The sequence below is a fragment of the Motacilla alba genome, chromosome 8 (genome assembly GCF_015832195.1).
Source record: "Motacilla alba alba isolate MOTALB_02 chromosome 8, Motacilla_alba_V1.0_pri, whole genome shotgun sequence".
Classification (NCBI taxonomy): domain Eukaryota; kingdom Metazoa; phylum Chordata; class Aves; order Passeriformes; family Motacillidae; genus Motacilla; species Motacilla alba.
In genome coordinates this window covers 13,824,117-13,851,231 of record NC_052023.1, presented here as the reverse complement: position 1 = coordinate 13,851,231, position 27,115 = coordinate 13,824,117, and the positions used below count along the sequence as shown (strand labels likewise).

Here is a 27,115-nt window from a genome sequence, read left to right as displayed (position 1 = left end):
GCCTCAGTCAGGACTGCATTGCCTGCTGGTGCCAGAGTGTTTCCATTCGTGCTTGGATGCCTGACCTATATATTTCATCCCCCAAATAATTTGTGCGGAGATGGGGCAAAACAAATTGGCACTTTTAACCCGTATTTGCTGCCTCTCTGTATGGTGGTGAGCTTTGATTGTGAGCAATCCTTTTGTAATGCTAATTAACTTGCTTCATAGTATTTACTATCTCTAATCATCATTTTTATCTGGTAGAATGCTCATTGTCTGTTTTGCCTGTGAGGCTTTGTCTAAATGATGAAAAAGGGTCCTTTTAAAATTGTGTGCTGACATCTTGTGAAATACTCCTTAACATGGTTTTCCATCTTTAAAGTCAGCTAATAGAATTGGAAAGACATTAAGATTGTGTCTTCACAACAACGTGTTAAAGGTATTTTTTATTGCATTAGCTATCTCAAGTTTAAAAAGTACCCTTTTATCATCACCATGTACCCTGAGAGTTTAATGAGACAGTGCTAATATGGATTTTTCTATTCACATTAACTTTATATCAAATACAAATTACTGAAAGATTAAAAGCAGTCTTTTACCATCTGATGTTAAAAATGGGCTACTTGCTTAAATTAACATTAGTTAGAAAGCATACTCTCTTTTTCATTGAGAAAGCTCTACCACAGAAATGATCTTGATCTTGATGTGCAGAACAATTACTTTGGGTGATAGAGCTTAGGTCATGCTTCCTAAAAATGATGTGAATAAAATGACTTACAGAATGGATAAGAATTACTTATAATTTAGCACTGTATTCTGAATGGAACTCTGTTCATAATTATTTTTGCAACTAAGAATAATATATTATATATTACTGCTAGAATAACATTAAAATTGATAAACTGTGACTTACTAAGAAGAAATCATTTGTGCATGATAAAGTGTTAGTTTATCTATCCTTTGGTAAGAAAAGAGCAGTACACTGCCATTTTTGGAGTCTGCTGAGATCCAAATGTTCTAAATGTAGGGAAACAAAATTTAAAATAAATAATTTACAGTTGGGAATTACAGACATATTCTTATAGGAGTTATAAGCAAAAGTGGACTTCAAAATATTTGCTATCTTATTATTTCAGCCATATTAACATGTATCAAATATCAGAGTATTTTTTTGTGCTTGAAAATATTTATCACTCAATTAAAAATATCCTTAAGTATTGTAGTTACAGAATACAAAGATTAGAAGTGCCTAAAAATTTTGCATTTCACTCTTGAAAAATGTCAAAATTAGACTGACTTGGTCTTGCCAATGGGAAAAGGTAAAAGAATGTGAAAGTAAAGAAAGAGGATCAGAAACACTTCTAACTAGTGTGTCATGTTTTAAAGAAGACCCCCAAATCCTCCAGAGATGGTCTTCTGCTGACCCTGCAAGGGTTCAGTTCAGTGTTGGTGTAAAAAGCATTGATACTTTAAACAAAACTCTGGACAACTGGAGGCCCTGTCAGACCCCTTACTGACTAAAGCAGGAGAAAAGTGTCCTTTTTAATGCTTCCTGAAATGTTGGCCCTGTGATATATTGCCTGTTTATGTTAAACTGTTGAAGGGACGAACTGAAAGGATGCTTTTTATGACTAATAATATTTTTATTATGTTGGATTTAAATTCAAAGTCTGTTATCTCAATTTCAAATTTATACTTTGTGGCACCATAAATATGGAATATATGTTTGTTTATTCTGTTTCAAACAAACGAACATTTTAACTGTTTTTCTTGGATTTCTTGACAACTCTCAGTAATGGTGATGCATTAATGTATGTGATATATATTAGTTCTGTATTAGATAATATGTCTATGCACTTTATTAATGTATTTTATGTCACTCTGGATTTTTTTTTTGTCAAGCAAACATCTTTGTAATGTGATTTAACGGCACGCTTAAAATACTTTCCTCTGCTTTGTATTGGCTTTTAGAGTGAGTCTTTGCTGCAACAGAAAACAAAAGAGCAAGAAGTTGCTTTGACAAAAGAGACTCTTCTCCGTATCAATGACTTGAGAGTAAGGTTTCCAGGAAAAACAAATGAAGAATCGGAATTAATTATAGAAGATGTAAGTATCTGTAAATAAGAAAGAAGAACAGGACAGACACTGTTTAGGCTACTGACATGAAGGAAAGTAAAAAGCTCAATCTATGATTCATTAGCTCCTGTGGCCTTAAAACTTCCAGAACTCAGGATAACTCAAAAGAATTTGAAAGCTTGGAGCTTTGCATCCTTTCTGACCTTAAAAGAGCAGCACTGAAAACATTCCTATGTCCTTATAAAATATGTGAGAAATAATCAGGAGGGTTAGGAAAATTCAGTTTTTCATTGTAGAGAAAGTTCAAACTTTTAAGTAAGCCAAGAAGAATGTTACAATTCATATTTCATCTGATATTGTTAAAACAGACCCTGACGTGTTTAACTTGCTCTCCAGCAGGCGTACTAGAGAACTCAGAACGGTATGCTGCAGGCAGAATGGAGGTTTGAGGGTCATAAAGAACACCAGTCATGTGCTTTTTGGCTCTTGTAGTCCACAAATTCACCTTTCTCACATCTAATGTTGTCCTGAGCCTTGTAGTTTGGTATCAAAGACATGTGAAGCAATGCCAAAATAAAGGTCAATTAAACCCCAATACTTGATATATAAGCAGAAATTGCATGGTGACTAAATACCTTGTAAATATTTAATGCAAAGAAGCTAACAGGATAGAAAAGAAAAAAATAAAGATGCATGTTCTCTTCTCATTTTAGAAGGAAAATGAAAGCATTCAAACTAACACCTGTGCTCTGATGTAGTGAGCACAGTCCTTGATGTATTAAAATTCATCTGATTTATTATCTGGCCAGAAATGTCCTGAGCTCTGTGAGCTTCCAGAATGTTGATTATGTTTCTAGCAATCTCTGCGGCTACATTGGAGTGGGAAGGAATTCTTCTGTAGTGATGGTTGATTTGGTGCTGGTGGAAGATAGTACTCACAAGCAGCAGGCTGGGTTTCTCAGAAGCAGAGCTAGAACGCTCCATGAGATGCTGTCCCTGATGCCCCGCGGGCGCGGTTCTGCGCGAGCCGGCTGCGAGCGCTCCATCTGGTGCTGCTTCCTCGCACAGCGCCAGCCTGGGGAGCCCCGCGCCTTCCTGGGGAACAGCTCTTGTAAAATTTGTCTGGCCATAACCAATTCCTGATGGGAAAGAGTTCATCACGGGGGCAAACGAGTGCTGGCGAGACAGAACTTGTTGAAGATCTGGAGTAGAGTAGAAAGATAAAATAACAAAACAAGAATAAAAATGTATGTTTGCAGCTTGAACTATTTTGGTAGCATTTAGATTTTGTGAAAGGAGAGTGTTGCAGTTCATATATGATTATTTATAGAAAGAATGATTTCCAGGTATGTCCAATGTCCCATTTGCAGCAAAACCTCTCACTATTTATAGATCAGCAGTTATGCATTCTTGAACTTACTACTCTCAAAAAATCTGAGCTGAGTCAGTCAAGGCAACTTTCTAACTGCTTTGTAGTGTATGATTGTCAGAATCAGGTAGAAAAGAGGGTGGTATTAAACTGAAGTATCACACAGATCTTTGCAAATGTTGCCCCCCATAAATTTGCAAATATTTTGCTATTTCTGTTAGAGAAAACTTTTCACAGCAGTCTTTAAGAAGCTCACATTTTTAAGGGTTAGGAGTGCTCATGAATGAAAGACCAGCTTTCAGTTGTTTTCATGTGTATTTTTATCTTGTGTTTTACAATGACCACAGATTATGGATAATTGGAAGTATCATAAAACAAAAGTGTCATCCTATTGGTTGGTAAAACTGGATTCAGCAAAGCAACGAAAAGTAAGTGACATATTTCATTTTCGGAACATCATCTAAAGTAGATGCATAGCAGTGTTTCTACTGGTGTTTAGCAGTAGCTGGGAGGGACTTGAGATGCCAAAACACAGGCTATTGGTACTAACATAGATATGCATTAATTCAATTAAAGGACATTATGTTGCTCCATATTTGGAGAGTCATGATTGTTCTGGATTATAATTTAAAAATCAATTTCTCAAAAAAGTAGTCTTCTAAAAAAAAGCAAACAAATAAATGATTAGTGCTTACATACCTAAGTTCTAGCTAACATTCTTAGAAGGGTATTCACTTGGCCAATTTGATTGATAAGGGCTACACCAGTCAGCAGTTTCAGACCAGGCATATTAAAACTCCATTAGAGGTAGTGATACTGCACTTGGCTGGTGGAGTATTTGACCCACAGTGTTAGAATAGATCATGCTGAATAAAAAATGACCTACCAAGCAAAGAATTTTCTGCTTTAAGTGTTATTTCAGAAAGCCTCCAATAGAGGGTGGTTCTGCCCTTTATTTGACTGGCAGTCATGTTAAACCAAGGGCACATGTACAAAGTCAGGATGACAGAGATTGATGTGTCAGGTTGTTACTTGCAAAAACTGCACAATCAGAAAAGTGGACTTTTTGCTCTTCCTGTGAGGACATCTTTTACAACTTTAGGAGACTTATAATTCCTGAAGCACTAGTGAGCCCTTCATCTTTGCTTGCACTGGAAATGATTTGCCTTTTTTTTAAACTGCTTTTAACCTCAATCCCTTCAAGCAATCAGATAGTTATTCTTAGAAGGGTAGTTTATAAAAACGGATTAACTTTGACAATGACATTGCAGCTGAGAACTGCCAAATGTCTTTTGTTGATTTGAAAGAAGTATGTTTTATATTCCAATGAGGTGGGTGAAGGAGAAATGAGCAAGGTGGAGAATATTTATGCAAGTAAGGAATCTGTCTCAAAGGTACCTTTTGCAACTTTGTGAAATACAAAACAGACTCTCAATCCCCTTCACTCTTACTTACTGGGATATTCTAACACGCAAGAAGAAAATACCTGGGCAGTGTACTAGATTGCACAATGTTCATATCTGACAGCTGTATTTGCTTAACAATTATTCAACATGATATAGAAAATTAAACTTACTCTTATATTCTTAGTGTGTAATGTTCTGGCATTACAGCACAGGTACAGGAGGCATTCAGAAGTATGTTGAGAGTAAACCAATTAGATCAATTCATGTTAAAAAGAAATTTAACCTCTAAGACTTTCAATGAAAAGAGATTTTGGTATGGGAGGAGTTATGACTGCTCCATGTTGCATCATTTTACATAATTTCTTTAAAAGTGTTTTGATGGTTACTAGAGGGTTTTGAACATGCCTTTTCATAACATCTTGCTCTGTTATACCTAGATAATTTGTTAAAGTAAATGATGTAAATTAAAGAGAAAAATGAAGGCAAGCTAGGGAAATTAACTTAAAAAAATGAAGATGTAGGTTTCATGAAGTTCTGGCCCTTATGCAATGCCTTGTCTCTTTTCTTAAATGGATGATTTTTTTTGCCATGTTTGCAAATTAAGGACAATTAACCAGCATATTTCCTGCTCTGGCATATTGGCAATATCAGCAGAGTAAAAACAGCAAGAAAGATTTTTTTTCCAGAGTATTTGGCAGTCTGTGGCTTGCTCTAATATGTTTAGTTCTTAGTTTTCTTCAATTTCAGGTATTACAGTAAAAGAAAAAAGCTCTACACTGGCATCGTTGCTCTTAGCTTATGTCTTTTGGACTAGTGAGAGAGTCTATACAGGATGGTATTGTTCTTTTTCACACAGGGAGGTACTATTTGTCAGTGTAACATTGCAAAGAAATGTAGGGCTGATGCTCATGTGCTTTTGGGACAAAGTGGTTTCAGATGTGTGTTTGACCACAGATACCGGCCATGTGTGTGGGGATGCCTTGGACAGGTGAGACACAAGGAAAAGGGCTTGGCTAATGGAGGCTAGTGCTGCTAAGCAAGTGTCTGAAAGTCTGAGCCTGTCCCACAGGCATGGGACAGTCCAAAACCTGGGCTTAGCTCCTGCTGTTACTAGAAAAGATCAGCACCCTTAGATTTTAATATCTGACTCCTTCTATTTCACTCTTTGGGAGGAGCAGGCCACGGGTGTGGGTTTTAGTGCATTAGACACCTGCATTCATATAGATTCCCAACAGAGACAACAGTATTCTATTTACTTTGGGCTATTATGTACATGGAATTGCTACAAGACCTGTGCATGCAGAGTAATCCCAGGTCTTCAAAAAGTTTAAATAACATAGGAAAAAACATATTTCATCAAGGCTCTCATTATTAGGTATCTATAGATTTTCTGCCCATTAGGCGTACTAAACAGCTTCCTTGTGCTATTGCAAGCATTTTGTATATTTAAGCTTTGTTTCCTTCATTGCCAGACAATTTATAAACAACAGTTTGTTATGTAGAATCTAAAAATTGCAATTCCACACCATTCTTCCATAATTTACTGTTCTATTCTACTAAATCTCTTTCACCTTTTGAGAACCATGATTCACCACATGAATCAGTTTGTCTTACCTATCTGAAAGTTTCCAGGGAAAGCATTGTACCTTCTAATTTATGAAACCTTGTACCAAATTAGCAAATACCTCCATCTGTTTACCACCCACTTGAGTGTGATTGTTTTTTTTGGAAGATGCTGTTATGCAAAAGAGGCAGAGAAGGTGTTTCCTTTAAAGGAAATTTCATGGATTTAACTGGCTTTTTTGTTGATAGTTTACATGCACCATAGGCTTTTTTATAGGACAGATTTTACGCTGTTCAGAGTGTCAATATGTGGTCTAAATACTATTTTGGTCATTAAACTATTATCAGACTTATTGATAGTATCTAAATAGACAGAATCCAAGACACTCTGGAGCCTGATTCTCTCCAGGGATTATAAAGGGAACATAGAGGACTCAGTTAAGAGAATGTCCAGATATTTGAAAGCAGGCACGATGAATCCCACCTTCCTTCCATGCCCCAGTTCAGTGGGATGTGCAAAGGTGTACCCAGGACTCTGGTAGGTTGGATGTGCAGCTGTCTAGCACTATACTGAATGCAGCACAGCCTTTATGCTCTTGCATTTAAATGTAGTCCATATGTAATAAATCCATGGTGTGCCTATAATGTTTCTATTTTAAATATCTTGCTGATTATTTTCTTACTGATTTCACCTCTGTCTCTTGCCAGGTACACTAATATGGTTTGATCCGGGGTAATACAAACATTAAACCAAAAGCAGTTTGTAGTTTTTCAGAACATTTTAGGTCTTTATAAAATAGATAGTATTTTACAAGGGAGTGGGAAATGAAGACACACAATGCTTGGGTTAATTAAGTTGCTTCTAGTCTTTAATTGCATCCATTTTGTTTCTTTTTACTCTTTTTGTCATTTAAACGAGCTAGTATTGAACAGACTGAAAAAACAGAAATGAACTTTTCAGTAATAAAAATAAAATACTTTGATTTGGCTTTGCAAAATGTTACTAACAGAAAGAACATATAATAAAAGTTAGCTAATGACTGCACAGAAATGAACCCCAGACCTCTGTAGGAATGTACAGGTATGCAGTCATACATCCAGGGATAGCCATCTGTATGCACGCAGGGCATCAGCCATCAGTTGGGTTTTGGTTTTGCAAAATGTCTTTGATTTACTTGGAATGCTCTTTCCTAGGTTTTAGATATAGTCAGGACAAGTGTCCGTGCAGTTCTACAGCATGTCTGGAAAGCTCCAGACATTGAAAATCTACATCTCTACCGTCTTTTCAACCGTGTATTTAATCGCTTACTTTGGAGCCATGGTCAAGGCCTATGGAACTGTTTCTGTAATTCAGGGTAAGCTGATTTTTCTTTTCTTCTTCTTCATAACTTCACAATTACAATCAATGCTGGCATACTTAGTTGTTCATTTTCATTCAGAAGAATGAAATTGAACTTGTTTTAGAAGTACCTTAAGATATATAGTAGAATTAAATCTAGCAATCAAGGCCAACCTTTTCAGAAATGAAATCAAACATTTAGTAAGGTATTTACAAATTTAATAATCTAAGGAAAAAAATCTAATATTCAAAATATTTCAGCCTTAAGTCAACTCTTTTGCTGGATGGTGCATGATTTTTAGGCCAGACCACTGTGTCTAATGTGGACTTGCCATCAACAGAAATCACAGTATCTATTTGTGCTCCAGACTCATAAGGAGAGCTCAGTCACAAGTGCAGCTGACTTCTCACACCAGATGCAATGTCACTTCTGTTGTTTACTAATAAACTGTTCAAATTTCTGTGCTTGATTACATTCACTGTTTCCCAAACTCGTAGAAAGTTAAGTATATGCAGAATATGAAATGTCCGTGTAAGCAGATATTTTTTTGGTGTGGGTAGCAAATACACATTTTTTTACAGGGAAGAAAAGATGTGGACATATAAACAAGTTCATTAACCTATACTTCAGAATCTGCATTCCTGAAATCAAAGGCATTGATGGAAATATAGATTTGGGGGATCCTATCAAAGGTATTAAACAATTCCTCCCATGCACCAATTTATTAATAAAATAAAAATAAAAAAATTTAGATATTAAATATATTGCATACAAAAGAGAACATTTTCTCTGTTAGTATATAAAATGCATAAAGAATGGGAGGAGGTTTTGTTAGCTTGCATAAGGTGTTGTAAGAGATTTACTGAAAGTGAATTACAGCAATTTATATGCTGATGGATATTGTATGTACAAAGGAATCAAGTCAATATATTGTTCACATATAGTCATTTATCATATATGGAGAACTTGCACATTACCCTTGTTAAATGTTGCCCAAGAAAATGGATAACAAGAAGAAGAGGGATCTCTGGGGTCCAAAAGATCAACAGGTTTTTTATCATCATCTCATTGCTGAAGGCTTGTTGTTGTGCAAGCTGTTAGGATTCTTTGTTTTTGTTTCTTCATGCTAGCAGAGGTGTGTGAAGTCTTGAGTACTAGCTCAGTTCTTTTGTTGTCATAAAATATTATAAGTGGAGCTATTCTTTGACAAAGATCCAGTTCTGACAAAGATCCAGTTCCTTGTAAGAGGAGTTGTTACATAAAAGATGCTAAAAATACTGTAGAATATATAAATATCCAGTATGTATAATGATCACTCTGCATGTAAAACACTTGTTACACATAATACAGAATTCATGGAAGAAAACAAAAAGGCTGTTTGCACCCTGCCAGTATGTTTTTTATTTAGTTACAAGCATCCTTCTTGCTCCATAACACACAACTGAGAACTCATGGCAGTACCTCTGTAGCAGAGAGGTCAACTTCTCATCACTCTTCCCCAAGAGTTCATTGTGCCATTTTAAAGAACAGATTGGAATAAACATAGGGTGTGTGTAGAATTTGGAGAAACATGTTGGGAAAGAGATATTAATGTGCTGTTTCAGAAACAACATTACTATATGAAAATCCATGAAGGAGTGTAGTGTGTTCACTATTCATAAGATAGATGTCTTGGGAGAAGAGTGGAGCTAATGGCCTTAAGGTTTCCTCTTGCTGGTTAGATCTCTGCTATAGGTATGTGCTATTTTAATGAAAAGAAAGAACAAAGAAAATCTCTGTGAAAAAAAGGGGTTTCATAAAGGTTAATTTATTTTACTGTATAATAAACAATTAAAACTAATAGAAAAAAACTAGAAGAACCAGTTGACTTCAGATGATTATAAAAAGAATAACATGTGATTGACCACATTGCACAATCCAGTATAATACTCTTTTTTGTATCTGGTAAGGAAGGAGTTTGTGATTTCTTACTAATGGCTGGAAGCTAAAGTTACAGCATAACCAATTAAATTTAGGAAACAGAATTTTGTTCCTGGTTGATTGCAGTATAATGGAGAATAAACTGCATCTGTATAACACTTGGAGGAAGTTGCACACACAGATTTATATGAAAGCTCATTAAAATTCATGTGTATGTTTCCAAAGCTCAGCTTTTGTTATGACGGTAACTATTTAGTACTAGTTCATAGTCAGCCACAGTTGCAGCAGGCCATATATTATTTGTCACTGAAAAAATGCCACTTAACTGTAGAAAAGTTATCACAAAGTCCAGAATCTAAGGAATTTATCAGGAATGTTTCTTCTATAGGATTTCTGAGTGAATGGAGTGAATTATAATATAATTATGTGTAGCAATGTGAATCTGTTGAGGGAATGTAATACTTGGACTGTCATCTTGCTACTTTCTACCAACATGACTTCATGAGGAAACACTGAAGACAGTATATTAATTTCTATATAAAAATACATGTGGACAGTTCCCAGACAGAAAACAATTGATAAAAAATATATTAAAGAAAAGTAGTAGTATGACTCAATGATCTTAAGAGGTCATTTCCAGCCTAAATGACTCTATAATTATTCAGTTTGTGAAATAAAGTTTTGATGTATACAAACAATACTTAAACAATTGTATGAATAATAATTAAAGACAAATGCTTGCATAATTGAAATTTATGTTTGCAGTAAAAATTTTGTAGGACTTAGTGTTTTCAGCTGGAACATACCAGCTAGACAGAGGAGCCATGCTGACAAATCAGTTAGCTATACATACAGCTCATCTTTTAGCCATTAACGGTCTTAATTCCATCCTAATCATAGAATCATTGACTCATACAATGTTAAGGGGTTGGAATGGACCTTAAAGATTATCTAGTCCCAGCCCCCCAGCCACAGACAAGGACACTTCCCACTAGACCGTGTTGCTCAAGGCCTTATCCAACCTGGCTTTGAACACTGTCAGGGTTGCGGCATCCACAGCCTCCCTGGGCAACCTGTGCCAGTGTCTCACCACCCTCACAGTGAAATGCAGCTCAGTTTAAAAAAATCATACTAGGCAGGCGCGAGCTTGCTGGTTCTATGATGTTGTTTGAAGGATGAACTTTCTACACGGGCATTGTGAAATCTACTGCTGCTCTCGGTGGGCAAGGCTAAAGTGACCTGGATGCTATGTTGAAGCCAGATGCAGCAAATTTTCCTCACTCTGTGAAGTGCTTCTTTCATACACAAACAAAAGAGCTCAAGCTTACAAACCATCTGTGCTACTGGATAATAATTTTGTCCAAAAAAAGTCTTCACAAGCACCATGTTGCCTTTTAAAACAGATCAAATGATCTATAATTTGGTCAGAATTTTGCACAAACAAGAATGCTGAGATATATGCAAAGAACTATTTATTGTAATCTTCTGCACTGAAACACTCCTGATTTACATGGATGTGGTAGGCCTTGGTGGCTCTTTTCTTCTCAAAGAACAAAACAAAAGGAATTTTTCTATAGATGTACTCTGCAAGTTGCACTTGAGTGTAGATAACCAACTTATGTGACCAGAGAAAATAATAAGCAGTATTCGAATGACTAAACTGAGAGACTCTCTTCATATGATTTTTTGGATAAGGAAGCGGAACACATACTAATTTCCTGTAATTTCTTTCTTAGTATCATGTAATTAAAAGTATTATTATGTTGTGTGGACATATAGAAATAATTTATTACTTTTGTTAATTCCTTTAATATCATAATTTCATTCAGGTGGTAGACTGTTAAAAACAATAAGTGTTTTGTGTTATTCCTGTTGTAAGACAAATATACAATTTTGTGACTGTAACTCGTTATGTGCCAAACTTAAGTAATGGCTCTGTAAACACTTCAGGGAACAAACCAAATGAAAAATGGCAGTGGACATTTCCCATATAAAGATTAACTTCTTACTTTGTGTTTTGGACTCAGCATCTGCCAGTATTTGTGTTAAATAGTATAAACTTTCCTGTACCTTTCCTGCAAGGTCGGGCTTTTTCTCTTGTTCCTCTGTTGTTAAATCTGATACAAAGCAATAAAGTTCTTAGATTGCAATTTGTGACCTGAATTTGTTTCTTTTTCCATAATAGGAGCTCTTGGGAAACCATATTTAGTAAAGGCTCAGAGGCGCTGACTCCAGAGCAACTTCAGTGTTGCCAGCGAATAGTACAGCTTTGTAAACACTGCCTGCTGGTAGTTTACAAACATTCATCAGATTCAAGAGGATCTCCAACTGGGATGAGCCACCACTGGGATGATACAAGGTATAAATTTGAATATTTTCCTCCTAGGTTATACCTATAAAGGATAGTACTGGAACAGGTTTTATTCCATGTTGCTACAACCAAACTGTTTTTTAAGTCTGGTTCCCTCTGTATTTAAGAAAAAAAACCCAGCAAACTCCCCAACATTTCCCTTGATCCTGACTTTCAGTCATTCTAATCTCACTACCCCAGTCATGAAGTGCTACCGAAAGAAAACTTGACATACACATCTTATATGTCTTACTAAACTTCTGTAAACTTGTGTACATTTTGTACACTTATTAAACTCTTGATTGCCTACTGCCTAATTAGCTGCAGCAAAGGCTTTCCATAAAGTGAACTGAAAATCTCCTTTCTTCCCCTTCTCAGATCCCTCAAAGTCAGTGTTTCCAGATTTGCATTCCTAGAGGTATCCTAACATGTCAGATACTTCTGGCTTCACATTCGCAGTGGGCTGCTATAGGGGCACAGCTCCAGCCAAGGGTCAGGTAAGTGCCATCCCATTTACTGTATTGCACAGTTTTGCAAAGTTGATTTCCAAACCTACAGACCGAAAGTTTTATTATTCCATCTTACGGAACATAAATATATTTTCAAACCTTGCAAAACAGCATCATATAGTAAAAGAATTATTTGGCACTTACCTGATTCTCCATTGGCTGGTTTAGTTCCCCAGCTGGAAACAATAGGGGTTATAATATTATCAGTGTAGAGATTACTGAGAATACTCCAGCTGTGGCAGTCAATAATTTGCAATTAAACAGTCATAGATAGAGGATTAAATGTCAGTTTTAAATTGCTTAGGATCCAAATTCTATCCCATTTTAATTGTATATATAAAAATAACAAATGCTTTGTTTATATAAAATATCTTACATATATTGTTTCATAGAAGGGCTTTGTGATTTAAGCATTATGTGAAGAACAAATTTTTGATATCTATGAAACTTATTTTATTACTTAATTGCTTACTTGATATATCTCAGATTAGTTATTTGATACACTGGACTCATGCATTATTGACATATGGATCTTAAGACATTCTAACATAATTTAAAGCCAACCAGAAACTAAATTTGTTTGATTACAGCAAAAGTAGACATACGTTATCCACAAACCAATCATATTCAATATTAACAGAATATTAACAGCTACTGAGTTATAGCAGGAGTATGGTAAAGTCATTTGGATTAGCTAAGACTAGAAAATCTCAAAGTTTTTATTGCCTTTACAGTTAATACTGCAGAAAATTTTACATCATGACCAACCACAAGCTATTCAAACAGATCAGATTACTCTAATGTACTCAGCTAACAGGCTTGCTTTTGGAATGCAATGAAAGGGATGGTCCAAGAGAACTTTCTCGTCTCCAGTTTCTGTATTTCTTTGGATGCTGAATGGAAGTTATTCATAAACTTCATAGGCTGGAGGAATCTAAGCCCTCTATAGCCTAAATATCAGTAATGGAGTGTCAAGACAACTCTGATTAAAGTTACAGTTAAACATTTCATCTAGACGTGAATACAGCAATATGCCAGGTAACCATGATATTCTGAATTTGTGAAACTAAAGACACATATGGAAATAAATCCTCTTGTCTGTTACAGCCCACAATTGTAAGGGTAATGAACTACTTTTCTAGAAGTGGGAGAACCACAATACCAATTCACTTTTCACTTAGGTTTCTGTTTTTAATCAATCTCCACTACTAATAATAGTGTTCCTGACTCTCCATAAAATTGTGTGGTGCAAGAAGATATTAGAGTACAATGTAATAAGTGTATGAGAAGTCAATTTTTTCAAGACTTTATAAAATCTAATTTGAGGAACTTTGTTTTTTCTGAGCACAAACAAATTTTTTATTTTGTTTGTGTTTAAGAAACAAAAAAGTTTGTGAAACTAAAGCTCTCACAGTTTACAATTAGATAGCTTTTTAGCTGGGAAAATTTATTTGTACAGGGACAGATAAAAAGATAATGAAAACTGCCACAGAACTTCTCAAATTTCTTTTCAATTCTATCTCTTAACTGTAAATCCACTAAGTAAATGAAACAACAAGATTGCTCAAAAAACTATACCAAAGTCTCTTTAAAAAGTTAGCTAAAATCAAACTGTGTAAAAAGTCATAAATTAACCTGTGTTACAAAAAAGAAAAAAATTTTAAAATCTACCACTAGGTCCTTGCAGCTTGCTAAATGACCTTATCTATTACATGGCATATTCTCTGAGAAGTACTGGAGTTTTTCACTGTATCATCATCAAAGGTAGGACTCAGTCTGGTGACACAGTGAACTATCAAGCTCACCACCAACCCATTCCAAATCAGACTTTTTCACAAATTCTTTAAAAAAATATGTTGTTGATAAGGTTTTTCTCAAGCTTAAACAAAGCACGTGTACACTTTCTTATATAGGTTGTTCCTTTTGTCTCAGTGCTGCTGTTTCTATCCATGAGATCAGTCTGACCAGTCTTTTAACTTGTCATTAATCAATATGATTCACTAGAATTGCACAACAATTTTTAAGCAATAATAAAGAAAAATTTATACAATGTGTTGTGTTAATCATCCTAACATTGACATAATTCATTGTGAAATTCTGACTTAGTATGGATATTATTTTTGCACACCTTATTGACTTCTACAATTAATTTTTAGGTAATTACAGCATGAAAATATTTAAGAATTAATATTAGGCATATGATAAACTGCTGTTTGTATTTTTAGATGAAAAACAAGCTTTACAGTTGTCTGAATTTAAAAGGTAAATAGTCACTGATGTGAATTGAATTACTAGGTTGTAGGATCATTTCTTCCTTTACTACAGTAGTGATAACATGTCTATTCTTAGAACATTAGGGATGGAAATCTTTTTCGGTGTCTAATCAGTTTTTTTTTTACGATCCAACTTTTTATAAGATGGTTAATGTCATTTGCAGTTTTTGCCCAGTTTAAACAGGATTCTGTTGTTTACACAGGATTCCATTGTTTATTTATTTAATAGCTTGAAACATAAAAGACTGGAAAGATGTTTGATCCTCATACAACAGAGTTTAGATTCCTTTTCTGAGTTAGTTTGTGCCTATTGCCCTCTGTGTTTCATAAATAGCATTTACTGTACTGAGTTTCCTGCACACACCAATTATAAAGTCTGGCACATTAGCAACTAGTTCTTTTGCTCTTGAATGTTGCTTTGTCTGTAAACTTTGCTGTATTTTTCATATCCTTTCTAGGTGTTTATTGCCAAGACCTTCACTGTTCATCCTGAAATCATCCTCATCCAAACTTAGCTGCAGTCCATCTGGAACGCCTCGCCCTAACATTTTGTTCACACACAGATACAGTCACTTGTGAAGTAAAAGGAAATTGCTGTTTGTAAATAAGAGCATTCAGTTTCTTTTTTTTAACTTGTGATGGAGCTAAACATAAGCACTGTTATATATTTCCTACCATCATATTATAATAAAATTTAGCTGAAAACCTACTGTAAAAGCATAGCTTTTCTGGGAACATAATAAACCTTGTTAAGTTGTTTACACACACATGTGAATGTGTAGATCTTGCTAGGTTTATAAGTAACTCCTTCCTACTAGAAATGTTATTTTTGCTGCAGAATATATAAAATGGAATTGTTCTTGAAGATTCTATTACAGTATTACATTATTTTGTAAGTACAATACTTTGATTGAAATTATTTATTGTAAACTATATTATTTATTGTCTCAAATGTCCTTTAACAAAGCAGATAATTAGAAAATTCTTGCAGAACAGTGAAACTGTAACAGTTATCAAAAATAATCTGATCAGTTCTTGGATATGTTTAAAATAAACCCCAAAACCCTGTAAGCCAAACCTAAAGCAGACATATTTTTATTTCTCCTCTGAAATGACAAGATCTATTTAATACTGCTATTTTTCTTAAAGGACATGATATAGTATCTTGTAGCCAAAGCGAAGGCATCTAGTACACAAACAGTAAAATATCAGTTTAGGCATTCACTTCCTAATTGGATTCTCATAATAAAATGGAAGCCAATGTTTGTTTCCAGGTTTTCATTCACATTACCTGTATCCTGTGCCTTTAGGTTTCCTTTGGGAGCAAGCAGTCATCCTCAGCTCCACACGCATGCATAGTGCATAGTTTTTCTGTTACGCTGCCTAAGTGGTAAAGCAGACATTTTTAGGAAATACTGCAGCTGTAATGTATTATTTAAAACTTAAACTAATCGGTTTGTTGTAGTTTTTAGCATGCAATCCAGTACCTACTGTAGAATGTACCTTTGCAATGGACAGTATTTTCTAGATTGCTGACACCTTTAAATGTTGGAAATCTAATTCACCAGAAAGCTCTCATTCAGCTCTAGATTCCTGAGGCTGGCTGAACAGCACAAAACCAAAATGAGCCAGAGCAGGAACCTAGTATTTACAGGATTTGTAGCCTGAAAACATCATTCGGGTTTTGATACATACAGCCATTCATCCCACTCAGCATTGTGCCATGTGAGCCTTATTCATTAGAGAAATAATTATTAAAGAAATCAGTTACTCTAGATTTAAAAATAATTAAGTTTTTTATTTGAGTAAAGAACAGAGTAGTTATTATTTACCAAAGACTCATGTACTTATGAATTGTTTAACCCTGAAGCGTGTTTGTAAATTATCAATATATTTCAGGTATACTTTAAAAATAATTTGGGGGCTAATTATCCTCAGGAGCAGGTATGTTAGTGTTTTTTGATATCCAGCAATTTAAGACAAATTTAAGAGACTTAGGAGATTTGGGACTGAAGTTGTATGGAAATTATTTTTTAAGAAGTTTTAGTCATAGGATATATAAAAACTGGGAATTTGATTGAGATTTTTGATGCCTGTGCTGTAGTGCCTCAGCTCTAGAATTGCAGAATATATAACAAGATTATTTGTAAACAAATAAAAAAAAACCCTCTTGAGATTACCAAATCAAAGCAGTCTTTTGGTCTGGTAAATTCTTTTTAATTTTTGTGGTAATACTAGTTCAGTAATATAGTATGTTCACATCAATTGTATATCTCTTTTGGTCCATACAGTGACTATTAAAGCATACTCTGGTTACCTGTAACACCTAATAAAAGCTGTACATTTTCTCTTCTTGGAGGAGGCTTCCATTGTAGTCTACTTTTGGCCATAAGGATAAGATCAGCTTCCAGCTTAGCTTGCCAGACTCTAACAGAGCTTTAGGATAGGAGGTTCACAGGTCTTCTTTTTTCATTTTTTTCTAAACTTCACTATATGATTTCTATTTCTGAATGCCAGTGCTGGGCCAGGTCAGTCTGTACAGAGTACTCTGCCAAAAGAAAGAGGGCTACTGACCATACCTATGGGCAAATCTAGGAAAAAATTTCATTTAGCATGTACAAAAGTGGACCAGATTGTGGTTTACGTCTGACATGACTTAATATATTTGTATTTCTGATAACCTTTCCTAAAGTGGTCATGTGTTCCTAATATAATGTGTGAATCAATACCTTCAATAAACATCATGCTACACTTGGCTGCAGCTCCTCAGAACCAGCGTGTGTGCTGTGCGGGTGAATTACGGGCTGCACCTGTAGCCCAGCTCCAGGCAGCGCCGTAGGTGGAAGCAGTCACTCCTTTCCTCTGCTAAACAGCAGCAATTTACTTTGTGGTCAGACCAGTGCTTCTAATAAGTCTTAATTAGTGGCCTTGAACTCCTGCAAGCCCTGCCGTGGCAGCACCTGCAGCCTTTTGACCAGCAGGTCTGCCTGCCCCTCATGCTGGCCCTGCCGCCGGGCCCCGCTCAGGGAGCAGCCATCTCATGGAGCGCGGCCGTGCGGGCAGCGCCGCAATGTCTGCGGCAGCGCAGCAGATCCCGGCTCTGTTTTCGGGTGCCGTGTGATGGCAAGCAAAGGAACACAGAGGTGTTACCAGCGGTGATCTTTACCCGGCTCCGACACGACTGGAGTGAGGTGATTAATGGGTTGTGTGCGGTGTATCACAGCACCTGGAACGCGCCCGGTGCGTGCCCGGCTCTCGGCGCCTGAGGCCGCAGCCCCGGCCCTGGGAGAGGAGCGGGGAGCGCTGGGCTCCTCGATTATCAATAGCGGCACCTCCGGAAGCCCCGCTGGCGGTTAGTCAAAAATATCGCCCTTTTAAAATTATTATTCTCCGCGGTTATTAGAGTTACACGGTTTTTACAGTTAATTAGTCGGGAGCGGGGCCGGGACCCGGCGGGGCAGGCCGGCGGCCGCGCTCACCCGGCTCCGGGGCTGCGCGAACCGTGCCCCGGAGCTCGTACTGCCCCAGCGTAGAGATGGGCTCGGAAATGCCAGTTATTAAAAATTGCAAAGACTTCACGTGTTATTTGAGGACCAGAGCAGGGAAAATACCCTTTTGGAACCCTTGCTTAAATGATGTTGGAGGAAATATTACTTGAAGTACATCATAAGGACACCTATTTGTAGACCTTGACCTTGGGTTGTTGTCCTGCTTCGAAAGACTGTCTTATACTCATTATAGAAAAATTAATCTCTAAGTGCTGATTCTCCCTACTGAAAAGTAAACAAATTATTCACTGTTTAAAATTATATCTAAAAGGTTTCTTATCTGGTCTAGGAGCTCTAGAACAAATTCACTTTTATATACAAAACCTTAAGTTTATGGTTATGACTTTCCCTGTCATATTCAAGTGAAAATATTAAAAATATGCCCAGAGGGATCTGGATAGGCTGGATTGGTCAGCAGAGACCAAGAGTGTGAGGTTCAACCAAGAGAAATGCTGAGTCCTGCCCTTAGGTCACAGTAAAGCTCTGCAGTGCCACAGGCTTGGGGCAGAGTGGCTGGAAACTGCCTGGCAGAAAGGGACCTGGGGCTGCTGGTCAACAGCTGCTGGGTATGAGCCAGCACAGGCCAGGAACGCCAATGACATCCTGGCTTATATGAAAAGTAGCATGGCCAGCAGAACTAGGACAGTGATTGTCCCCCAGTCCTGGGCACTGGAGAGGTGTCTCGAGTGCTGTGTGCACTTTGTGTGCACTCTGCGCCCCTCAGTGCAGGAAGGACATGGAGGGTGCTGCAGGGTGTCCAGTGCAGGGCAGTGGAGTGGGTGTAGGGACTGGAGGGTAAATCCTGTGAGGAGCAGCTGAAGGGAGCTGGGATTGTTTAGCCTGGAGAAGGGAGCAGGGGAGGTGGAGGGTAGCTCAGGAGTGGCATTATTTTTCTCTGTAGCTCCCTGAAAGGAGGGTGTAGCCAGGTAGGGTCAGGCTGGTCTCCCAAGGAATTGGTGACAGGACAAGAGGACATAGTCCTCTTGTGCCAGGGGCAGTTCAGGTTGGACATTTGTAGGAATTTCTTCAGATAAATTATTAGACATTGCAATAGTTGCACTCCCTGGGGACTGCCCAGGGAGGTGGTGGATTCACTATCCCAGGTGGATAAGAAACACTTGGTACCATGCTCTAGGTGACATAGTGGTGTTTGGTCATAGGATGGACTTGATCTCACAGGTCTTTTCCAACCTAATTGATTCTGTGAAAAGACTGAATTGCCTTGACAGTTATAGCATCTAATTTAGGCGTTAGCAAATATGAGTATTTGCAAGTTAGCTTTGCATGCATTCTTAAAACAGTTAACTTGAAACTGTTGCAATGGGAATCCATTTTCAGGAGGAAATAATTTGCTGTTAAATGGCATTCTTACTGGCAAATCTTTCACTTCAGCATTTGCTAAAAACATTCATAATTTTTTCTGTATGTGGTAAAATTCCCATGCATTAGATTGTTATTCTGCATCTGTGTTCTTTGTTCTCTGCCAGCCACCTCTGTGCAGTTCCCTACATTATTGAAATCTCTTGTTAATATAGAGGAGTCTTTGTTAGTGTGTAAATACCTGTAGCACTTTAGGACTCTTAAGGAAATGGGGGTAATTTTACCTTTTATGTATATGGAACAGAAGACTCTGCTTGTGGGGAATCAAGGCAGGTGCATTCTTGATGTTTTTAACATATCCTCATTTCCTCTTTAAAACAAAAAGCAACATTTTTGCAGAAAGGAAATCTGTCAATACTGAACTGAGTACTGCCCTCCTTTCAACACAGATTCTATAGCTTATGCCATAAAATAGTGCAGTTAAGGCTACTGCGTATGGCCCCAAGCCCCCGCTGCGTGGGTCAGCCTGCTTTTAGCACCGCGGAGTGAAGTGCAGCCCGTGCCGGGCTGCGCTGGTGTCTGACGCGGGTGCCCAGAGCCGCCTCAGCGTGCCGTGCCGGCTCAGGTGGCTGCGCAGCAGTCGGTCCCCTCTGTGTCTGTCCCTGTCAGGACTGATCAGCAGCGTTGTGCAGGGTACGGGAGCGTAGGGAAGTGACCCCTGTCCGCCCTTCCTCTGTGCCCTCACACCACCGCTGCTCCCGGCAGCAGCGCGCCGTGCCGCGGGAGGGGTGTGTGAGCGCGGGCAGCCCACACGCTGCGAAGCACTGCGTCTCACGGCTGAGGGGGGCAGTCATGAGGTGGATTGGAGCCCAAAAGGAGTATAAAGTGTAAGGGGATATGGTGAGAAAAACCCACTATCCTGGAGATGGTTTTACGTGAAAAGTTTTCCTTGTGCCCACCTTTGTGGAAATTGTTCGCTGTTGTGGTAAATAATTCTGCCGTGGCAGAACAGATGGTTTCACTTAATGCTATATAGAATTTTAAACTAAGTGGTGCAGTGTCATCTGACTATCCTATATCATGATTACACAGTCAGTTGTTTCTTACAAAATTCCCCACAGTCCACTGTCTTTTTTTTGGAAGCTTATTAGAAGGACATAGAGGACCTTATTTTCTAAATAGAAGCCTTCAATTTTAAGATTAAAAAAAAAAAGTAATTCAGTTCTTTTATTTCAAGCTTCTATGTAGTGCACAGATTTCTTGATTTGACCCAGGTATCAGACTATCACTCTGGTTGTGCTTGCACGAGAGGGATGGGATTAATTTACTTTGCAAAGAGAAATACAGCTCTGAGTGACACAAGTGGACTCAGCAAAGGTGCATCTGGCACAAGAATAGACAAATATGAAAACTAAAAATGTGTTTCCAGGAGAATGCACCTGTGCCTTGAGCAGCCCTTGTGTGCAAGCACCTCTCTGCTGAATGGTTTGCTCTTAACTGAAATTGCTCTTACAGCTCTGACATTGCTTGCTTGTCCAGGGACTTGTGGGTCATGTACAGCTACAGGTCTCATTAGTTCTAGTGTTTGTTTGGTGAAATAACTGATTTACCACGTCCCTTACAAAGACATTAAACTTGTCAAACAACTAAACATAGACAATGAGAAGTAGTACAAATTGTCCTGTGTAGAGATCTGGACTCTTTCTGTTAACTAATGAACTGGGGACACTGCAGTCTAGACACATTTTTTTGGGAAACTGACCATGTTGGTAAATAGCTGGCAATTTCAGAGATACATAAGTGTTGGAAGAGTTGGACTTTAATCCATCCCATCTATCCTTTCCCATTCAGCACTATTAGGTGATTGCAGGTGTTCTGCTCAGTCAGGTCTCTTCCCTCCCCATGCAGGGTTTGTACTCTCCATGGGTGTGATGTGCTTTTTCACAATTGTGCGGGATTCAAGCCATCTGATTTCTTTTATTCTGATTCAGAGACTGAACAAAGTAGCTGCATCAAAATAGCACAATAGTAGACAAGTGTGCTGTGGGGCAGTTTAACTTCAGTCACACTGTTGGTTGCTCTGGTGTTTGCTCTGGTCTGCATTATGCAGCCAGAAGCAACTGAGAAATCTTACTGGCATGGTGAAAAATATGTTCCTCTGGCACTTAAAATAGCTTCTACAAGTATTGGTAAAATGGAGCTGACAGCATCTTTCCAAACTTGAATTCAGTTAGTCTGTGGGAATGGTTTGCCAGATTAATCAGAATGACTGCCTAAAGCTGTGTGGTTGGTTTATACTCACTAAACTTGACTATATGGCACACCAGACAGAGTTGGTGCTTTCCTCTATTTCTGTCTGCAGTCGATTCAGCCTGTATGTTCCTCTCCTGTCACCATGGCCTCTGCTTTTGTTTTGAAACACAGGAACCCCTAACTCCCTTCAGCAGTGATGTGCCTTTTGACCAACTGAGAAGCCAAATGCTTTGCTCCACAGGTGTGCCACTGAGTATGACAGTACTGGTCACAAGTAGTGAATAATGGGAACATGTGTAGCAAGGGAATTTTTTTTGAAAAGCAGGGTAAGGGCAGTAGTTCTGTAGTTGCCATCCTCCAGGCTGTTGGTGCCTCTTGCACGTGTTGTTGTAGCTGTCAGAGTAGGGTGGCTGTTTGCTGTGGTAGAGGAAGTTGTTGTGAACTCAGCGTCTTCTTCCTAAACTCTGCAGTTTTTCCTCCCTTCCTTGCCTCCCCCAGCTCACTCAAATGGAGGAAAGAGTAAGTTTTGTATATCTTATAGCTTCCAAATGCTGACAAATCTGAGTTTGAGGAAAAAGCTTTAATAGAAATATGAATCATCATCTGATGTGAAAGGGTGTTCAGACTATCCAAGTATATGTGCTTATCTGTGTTTGAATACACCTCTTTTACAGAAAATGTGTTTCAGTTGCCCAAATGGTATCCAATTAGTATACTCTGCAACACCTCTGCCTGTTGTGTATTTTCTTTCAAGTGCGCCAATTCAGGTATTATTAATGATAATAAAAAACCTACTTAGGATTAGAATGCGAAAGTAGTTGGATGTCTACTCTTACTTGAAAAACACCTATGTTGTGAAGAGGCTTGGCTCTCGGTCAAGCTTTCACAATGATTACATCTATTTCACAGTAATATTTTTCCCTTGTGCAGGCTGGAACAACATGGTGAGGATAGCTTTACCAGTTATTATAGTCAATTCAAGTAAATAAAGTTGGTATACACATTTCTGTGAATTGGTAGCCATATAACTTGTTTTACAATTCAAGGAGGACAACTTTTTTTTTTTTTTTTTTGGTGTCAACAATAACAACATCCAGTAACTCTAACATGCATATTGTCTTGTCAGCATTTTTGTTATTTAGGAGTTTGTACCTCACCTGAGTTGCAGCTTAGCTTGAAGAGCCTCTGCAGGAAGTATAACACTTTAATTATTTAATCAACACTAAATTGTACTTTCCTGTGTAATGCTGTCACATTTTATTATTTAAAATAAAATGTCATGCTTTTCAGAAGCAACTTTCCTTTCAATGCCTACCTACTGGTGAGCCTCCTCTGCCTAGTAACTGTAGTCCAGCAATGCTCCTTTCTCGTGTCTGTACACCCATAAAATTCAATATCAAGGTTTGCTATTCTGTGCACAGAAAGGATTTCACGTTTTGGTCATGTTGGTCTTAAACTACTGAGTGTTGAGATTATTTCTAAACTCAGGAACTTTATGTGGAAATCTGACAGCAGTGGAGCCACGTGGCACGGCAGCTGTGCTCTCACACTGCCAGTGCTGCGCTCTGCCTCCGTCCTCTGCAGGTGCCACCAGGTCACCCGTGCCACTGGAACCAGTGCTTCCAACAGCAAGGGTGTTGGGAGCAGGGTCTGCGGAGGGCAGAGAAGTCCTCTTCCTCCCATTCCTCTAACACTGGGCTCTCTTCGTATTTTAGTTTCTGCGTGGGAAAGCTTGTAAAAAACAACGATCCTCTCTGAGCAAGGAGGGCGCTCTCAGCCTGCAGGTTTTGCTTCAAAACACTGGTGAAATAATCCAGTTCCAACTGCAAGCCTCTCAGAACAGAGGAGTAAGGTTTTGTCGTGCAATGGCAGTAAAGGAATTACTTTAGCACTACCAGTGATGATTTTTCTTACCTATTATTATTTTAATTAGTTTCTTAAAAATTGTTGGGAGAGATTTTTTTTCCAAATTAATGTTTTCTTGTTGCCAAGGCCAAGTGAGACACCAGTCTAGTAATAATTACCCTGGACTTTTGGTACTGGTAGTCATTGTTTCTGGGAAAATTTTCTTCTGGAAGATTAAATTAAATTCCTTTCATCAAATAATGCAGACAACCCTACCCCTACACAGCTGAGAAGCAATTCTTAAGATAGCAGTAGTTTTCTACAAATTAATGTCAAGAGGCTTGGTGTTTATTTTTTTTTTAAATTTATGATCTTGTGTGATTTTATCAGGTGGAATATGAGGGCCAGCAGCATTTGTGCAATCAGATGTTGTCAGACATATCTATAAAAATGCAATCCAAAGGTGCTTTCCTTAAGTTTTCTCCTTTTTAAAAGCAGTTTGTTTTTGTATTTTTTTTTTTTTTTGTGTGGAAGATCACAGGAAAACTGCATTTTTAGTATCTTATAATGCAGCATAAAATATTGGTGTTATTCAGGAGTCTGAAATATCACTAATGTGTGACTTGTATGAACTAAGTATGTCACATGTAACCTGGGGATTAATTTACAAACCTAGTTCATGTCATTGTAGTGATATGGGAAACTTGCAGTTGTTTGGAAGAGAAAAAGGTAGATTATCAGAGGTGTAGAAAAGCCAAGTATTTTCTAATTACTTCTCTAGTTAAGGAAGAAAAACCCTTCTTGAGCTGCCCCCAAAGGAGTTCTCTCTAGTTTAAACCAGTAATTGCAATTAAGAACATCAACTAAAAGAATTATATAATGCTGCTCCACTTTGCTATTAAAAGCTTAAACTTTTGCTCCATTAAAATTGAAAGAGAGGGGGAAAATCTAAAAGGGATTTAATTAACTAGTAAACTTGAATATTTATCAACTGTAAAAATGATTTGATTTCTGTAGCAATAGGATACAAATCAACTTGGAGATTTTAAAGATCAAAGTTAGAATAATTGCAAAAACACTGATTGGCTATTTATTTATTTCTATTTTTAATTGAATTTTTGAAGCTCAGTATTTCAGGATATTTTTTCGCCCTCTTACTATGGGTTATTGGGATTTGGTGTTTAACTTCGCATTTATTCTGTAAACTGTAAATTAAAAGGCAAAATAATATTTGTGACCCTTAATAAAGCCTCAGTGGTAGAAAGTTGCTCTTGGATATATCAGCTGTGTCAAGGGACTGTAACCAGCAGATTTCTGCCTTCTGTTCATGTTTGAGCTCAACTGTAACTGAAATAATTCCAATTAAGGAGTTATTAGATCAGCAACAGCGAATTGACTGGTCTGGAGTGTGAAGGGTCATGGTGTAACGGGCTGCATCCCACCAGCTCCAGAGAACTCCAGCCTAAAGTGTACAGAGCCTTACTTTTCCCTTCCCCTTGGTCTCCAGGCTGGGACAGCTTCTCTTCTGCTCTCTACAGCTGGCTTGCAGGATGGCAGGAAAGGAAGACATGCAGGGTGGTGAGCTATATGGGGTGGGGATCAAGAGACAATTGATGGAGTTGCGCAGGAAATAGCTTTGAAGTTTGTTGGAACTGGTTTCTAGAGAGATACAGTAGTGGGTGGTATTCAGTGGGGCAAGGTTTTTGACAAGCTCAGGGCAGGATGAGTAGACATCACTGAGACTCTGCCCATATTAGCAAGCATTAGACTTAAACTCGTGTCAAGTGTTTGAAAATGAGTCCTTACACATTTTAGTGTGGCTTTAAAATGTTCTTCCTTGTTTTGGAATTTAGCTCACAAGTGACAAGTGACTCTCTGAGGAAAGCAGAAAGCAAAAAAACATTTGTTCTGTGTTAGCTTGTGGGAATTTGTGCACTTTTCCTTTTGAACCGCACTGTCTTCTGCCTAGCTTCAAGTGAGTGCACTGAGGTGCTGGCAAGCCGTGTTCAAGTGAGAAACAAAGAATTATGGTTGTAAAACAAATTGCAAGGGCACCCTGGGAAAACATGTGACCAGGGAGTGTAGATATCGAACACTTATCCACAAGGTTTGTCCTTGTGCTGAGCCCAGGTATCTCCTCCTTCGTTTTGCCCCGAGGTGCTCTGAAGTAGCAGCAGTCTGATGCTGGAGTTGAGTAGGATGGAGAGGGTTGAGAAGTGCTGTAGCAGATAATTTCTCAGGATTCTCTCAACTCTTCACATCTATAGTTTTGGAGGTGTTTAGCCTGAAGAAAAAGAGGCTCAGGAGGGAATTTAGTGCACTCTCTAATTACCTGAGAGGATCGTAGTTGGGGAGAGCACTAGGTCAGTCTCTCCTCCCAGGTGACAAGAGGAGACAGCCTCAAATTGCTCCAGGGGACATTTAGAATGGATATTACTTAAGATTCCTTCACTGGAAGGGTAGAACAGCATCATGACAGGCTGCCCCGGAAAGTGGTGGAATCATCATCTCTGGAAGTATTAAAAAAAATGTAGATGTGTCTCTTAGAAATATGGTTTAGTGGTGGATTTGGCAGTGCCTGGACTTCATCATAGAAGTCTTTTCCAGCCTTGATGATTCTATGATTTTACAATCATTCTGTTCCTCTTGAGACCAGTTTCTATTATCTGGTATCCAGCTTATCTGATATCCTGGTTCCCTGAATTCTACTATTGTTTTGATTCTGTTGTATGTTGCAAAAATACATCTTTGGGCCACTAGTTAAAACAGCTACTACAATTTCTACTCCAGAAGTGTGTTGCTGTTTATGAATTATTCAGTTTCTGTTCTTACCATTCATGACTTTGGCGGAATCATTTGGCTGAATCATGACTCCATTCATCTCTCTCTTCAGTATTTATATGTAATAATTAGTTTAAAATTTCCCTCATTATGATATCTGCATTAGGTATAACATCTAGTTACTCCAGGGACAGCAGCTGTAGTGGGAATACTAATCAAATGGCATGGTCACAACAGTTCTCCTGCTATTAGTGTGTTCTGTGTATGGATGAAGCAATTTAACTACACAGGCTTCCTCACAGGTTTTTAGGGAAGTGTTAAAGAGGTTCAGAAACTTTCATTGATTTAACCCTCACACTTCCATGTGTGATTTCTTTGATTTACAGATTATGTGGGTGCATCTGGATCAAGTGGGAGGAGTATTATTATTTTGAAATATGTTAAAAGATCAGATTTTTTCTAAATATCACTAAGTCCTATAGTAGCTATTCTTTTTATACTTATGCAAAATCTATGTATTCCTTTATTTGTTGTTCACAGAAGAAGGACAAAGCTTCCAAACTGTGGTGGCTAAAATTAT

The 27,115-nt window shown here is 37.9% G+C and overlaps 1 protein-coding gene across 12 annotated transcripts in view; it reads left to right on the top strand.

The window, feature by feature from the left end:
• Positions 1-17,549, top strand: part of TTLL7 (tubulin tyrosine ligase like 7) — a 66,444-nt gene extending 48,895 nt beyond the window's left edge. For 5 of the 12 annotated variants that reach the window (XR_005257822.1, XR_005257819.1, XR_005257823.1 and 2 more), the window contains 8 exons: positions 365-421; positions 1,954-2,088; positions 3,775-3,855; positions 7,591-7,751; positions 11,842-12,015; positions 12,385-12,424; positions 13,250-13,553; positions 15,247-17,549. Coding sequence is in view for 4 of the 12 variants with exons in the window: in XM_038144689.1 (XP_038000617.1) it covers positions 365-421; positions 1,954-2,088; positions 3,775-3,855; positions 7,591-7,751; positions 11,842-12,015; positions 15,247-15,367 (729 nt within the window). In the remaining 8 variants the exon portion in view is untranslated. Of the gene's footprint in view, positions 1-364; positions 422-1,953; positions 2,089-3,774; positions 3,856-7,590; positions 7,752-11,841; positions 12,016-12,384; positions 12,504-13,249; positions 13,554-15,246 lie in introns of those variants that run through there. The other 7 variants (XR_005257824.1, XR_005257825.1, XR_005257826.1 and 4 more) reach the window with 7 other exon arrangements.
• The last annotated feature ends 9,566 nt before the right edge of the window (positions 17,550-27,115 follow it).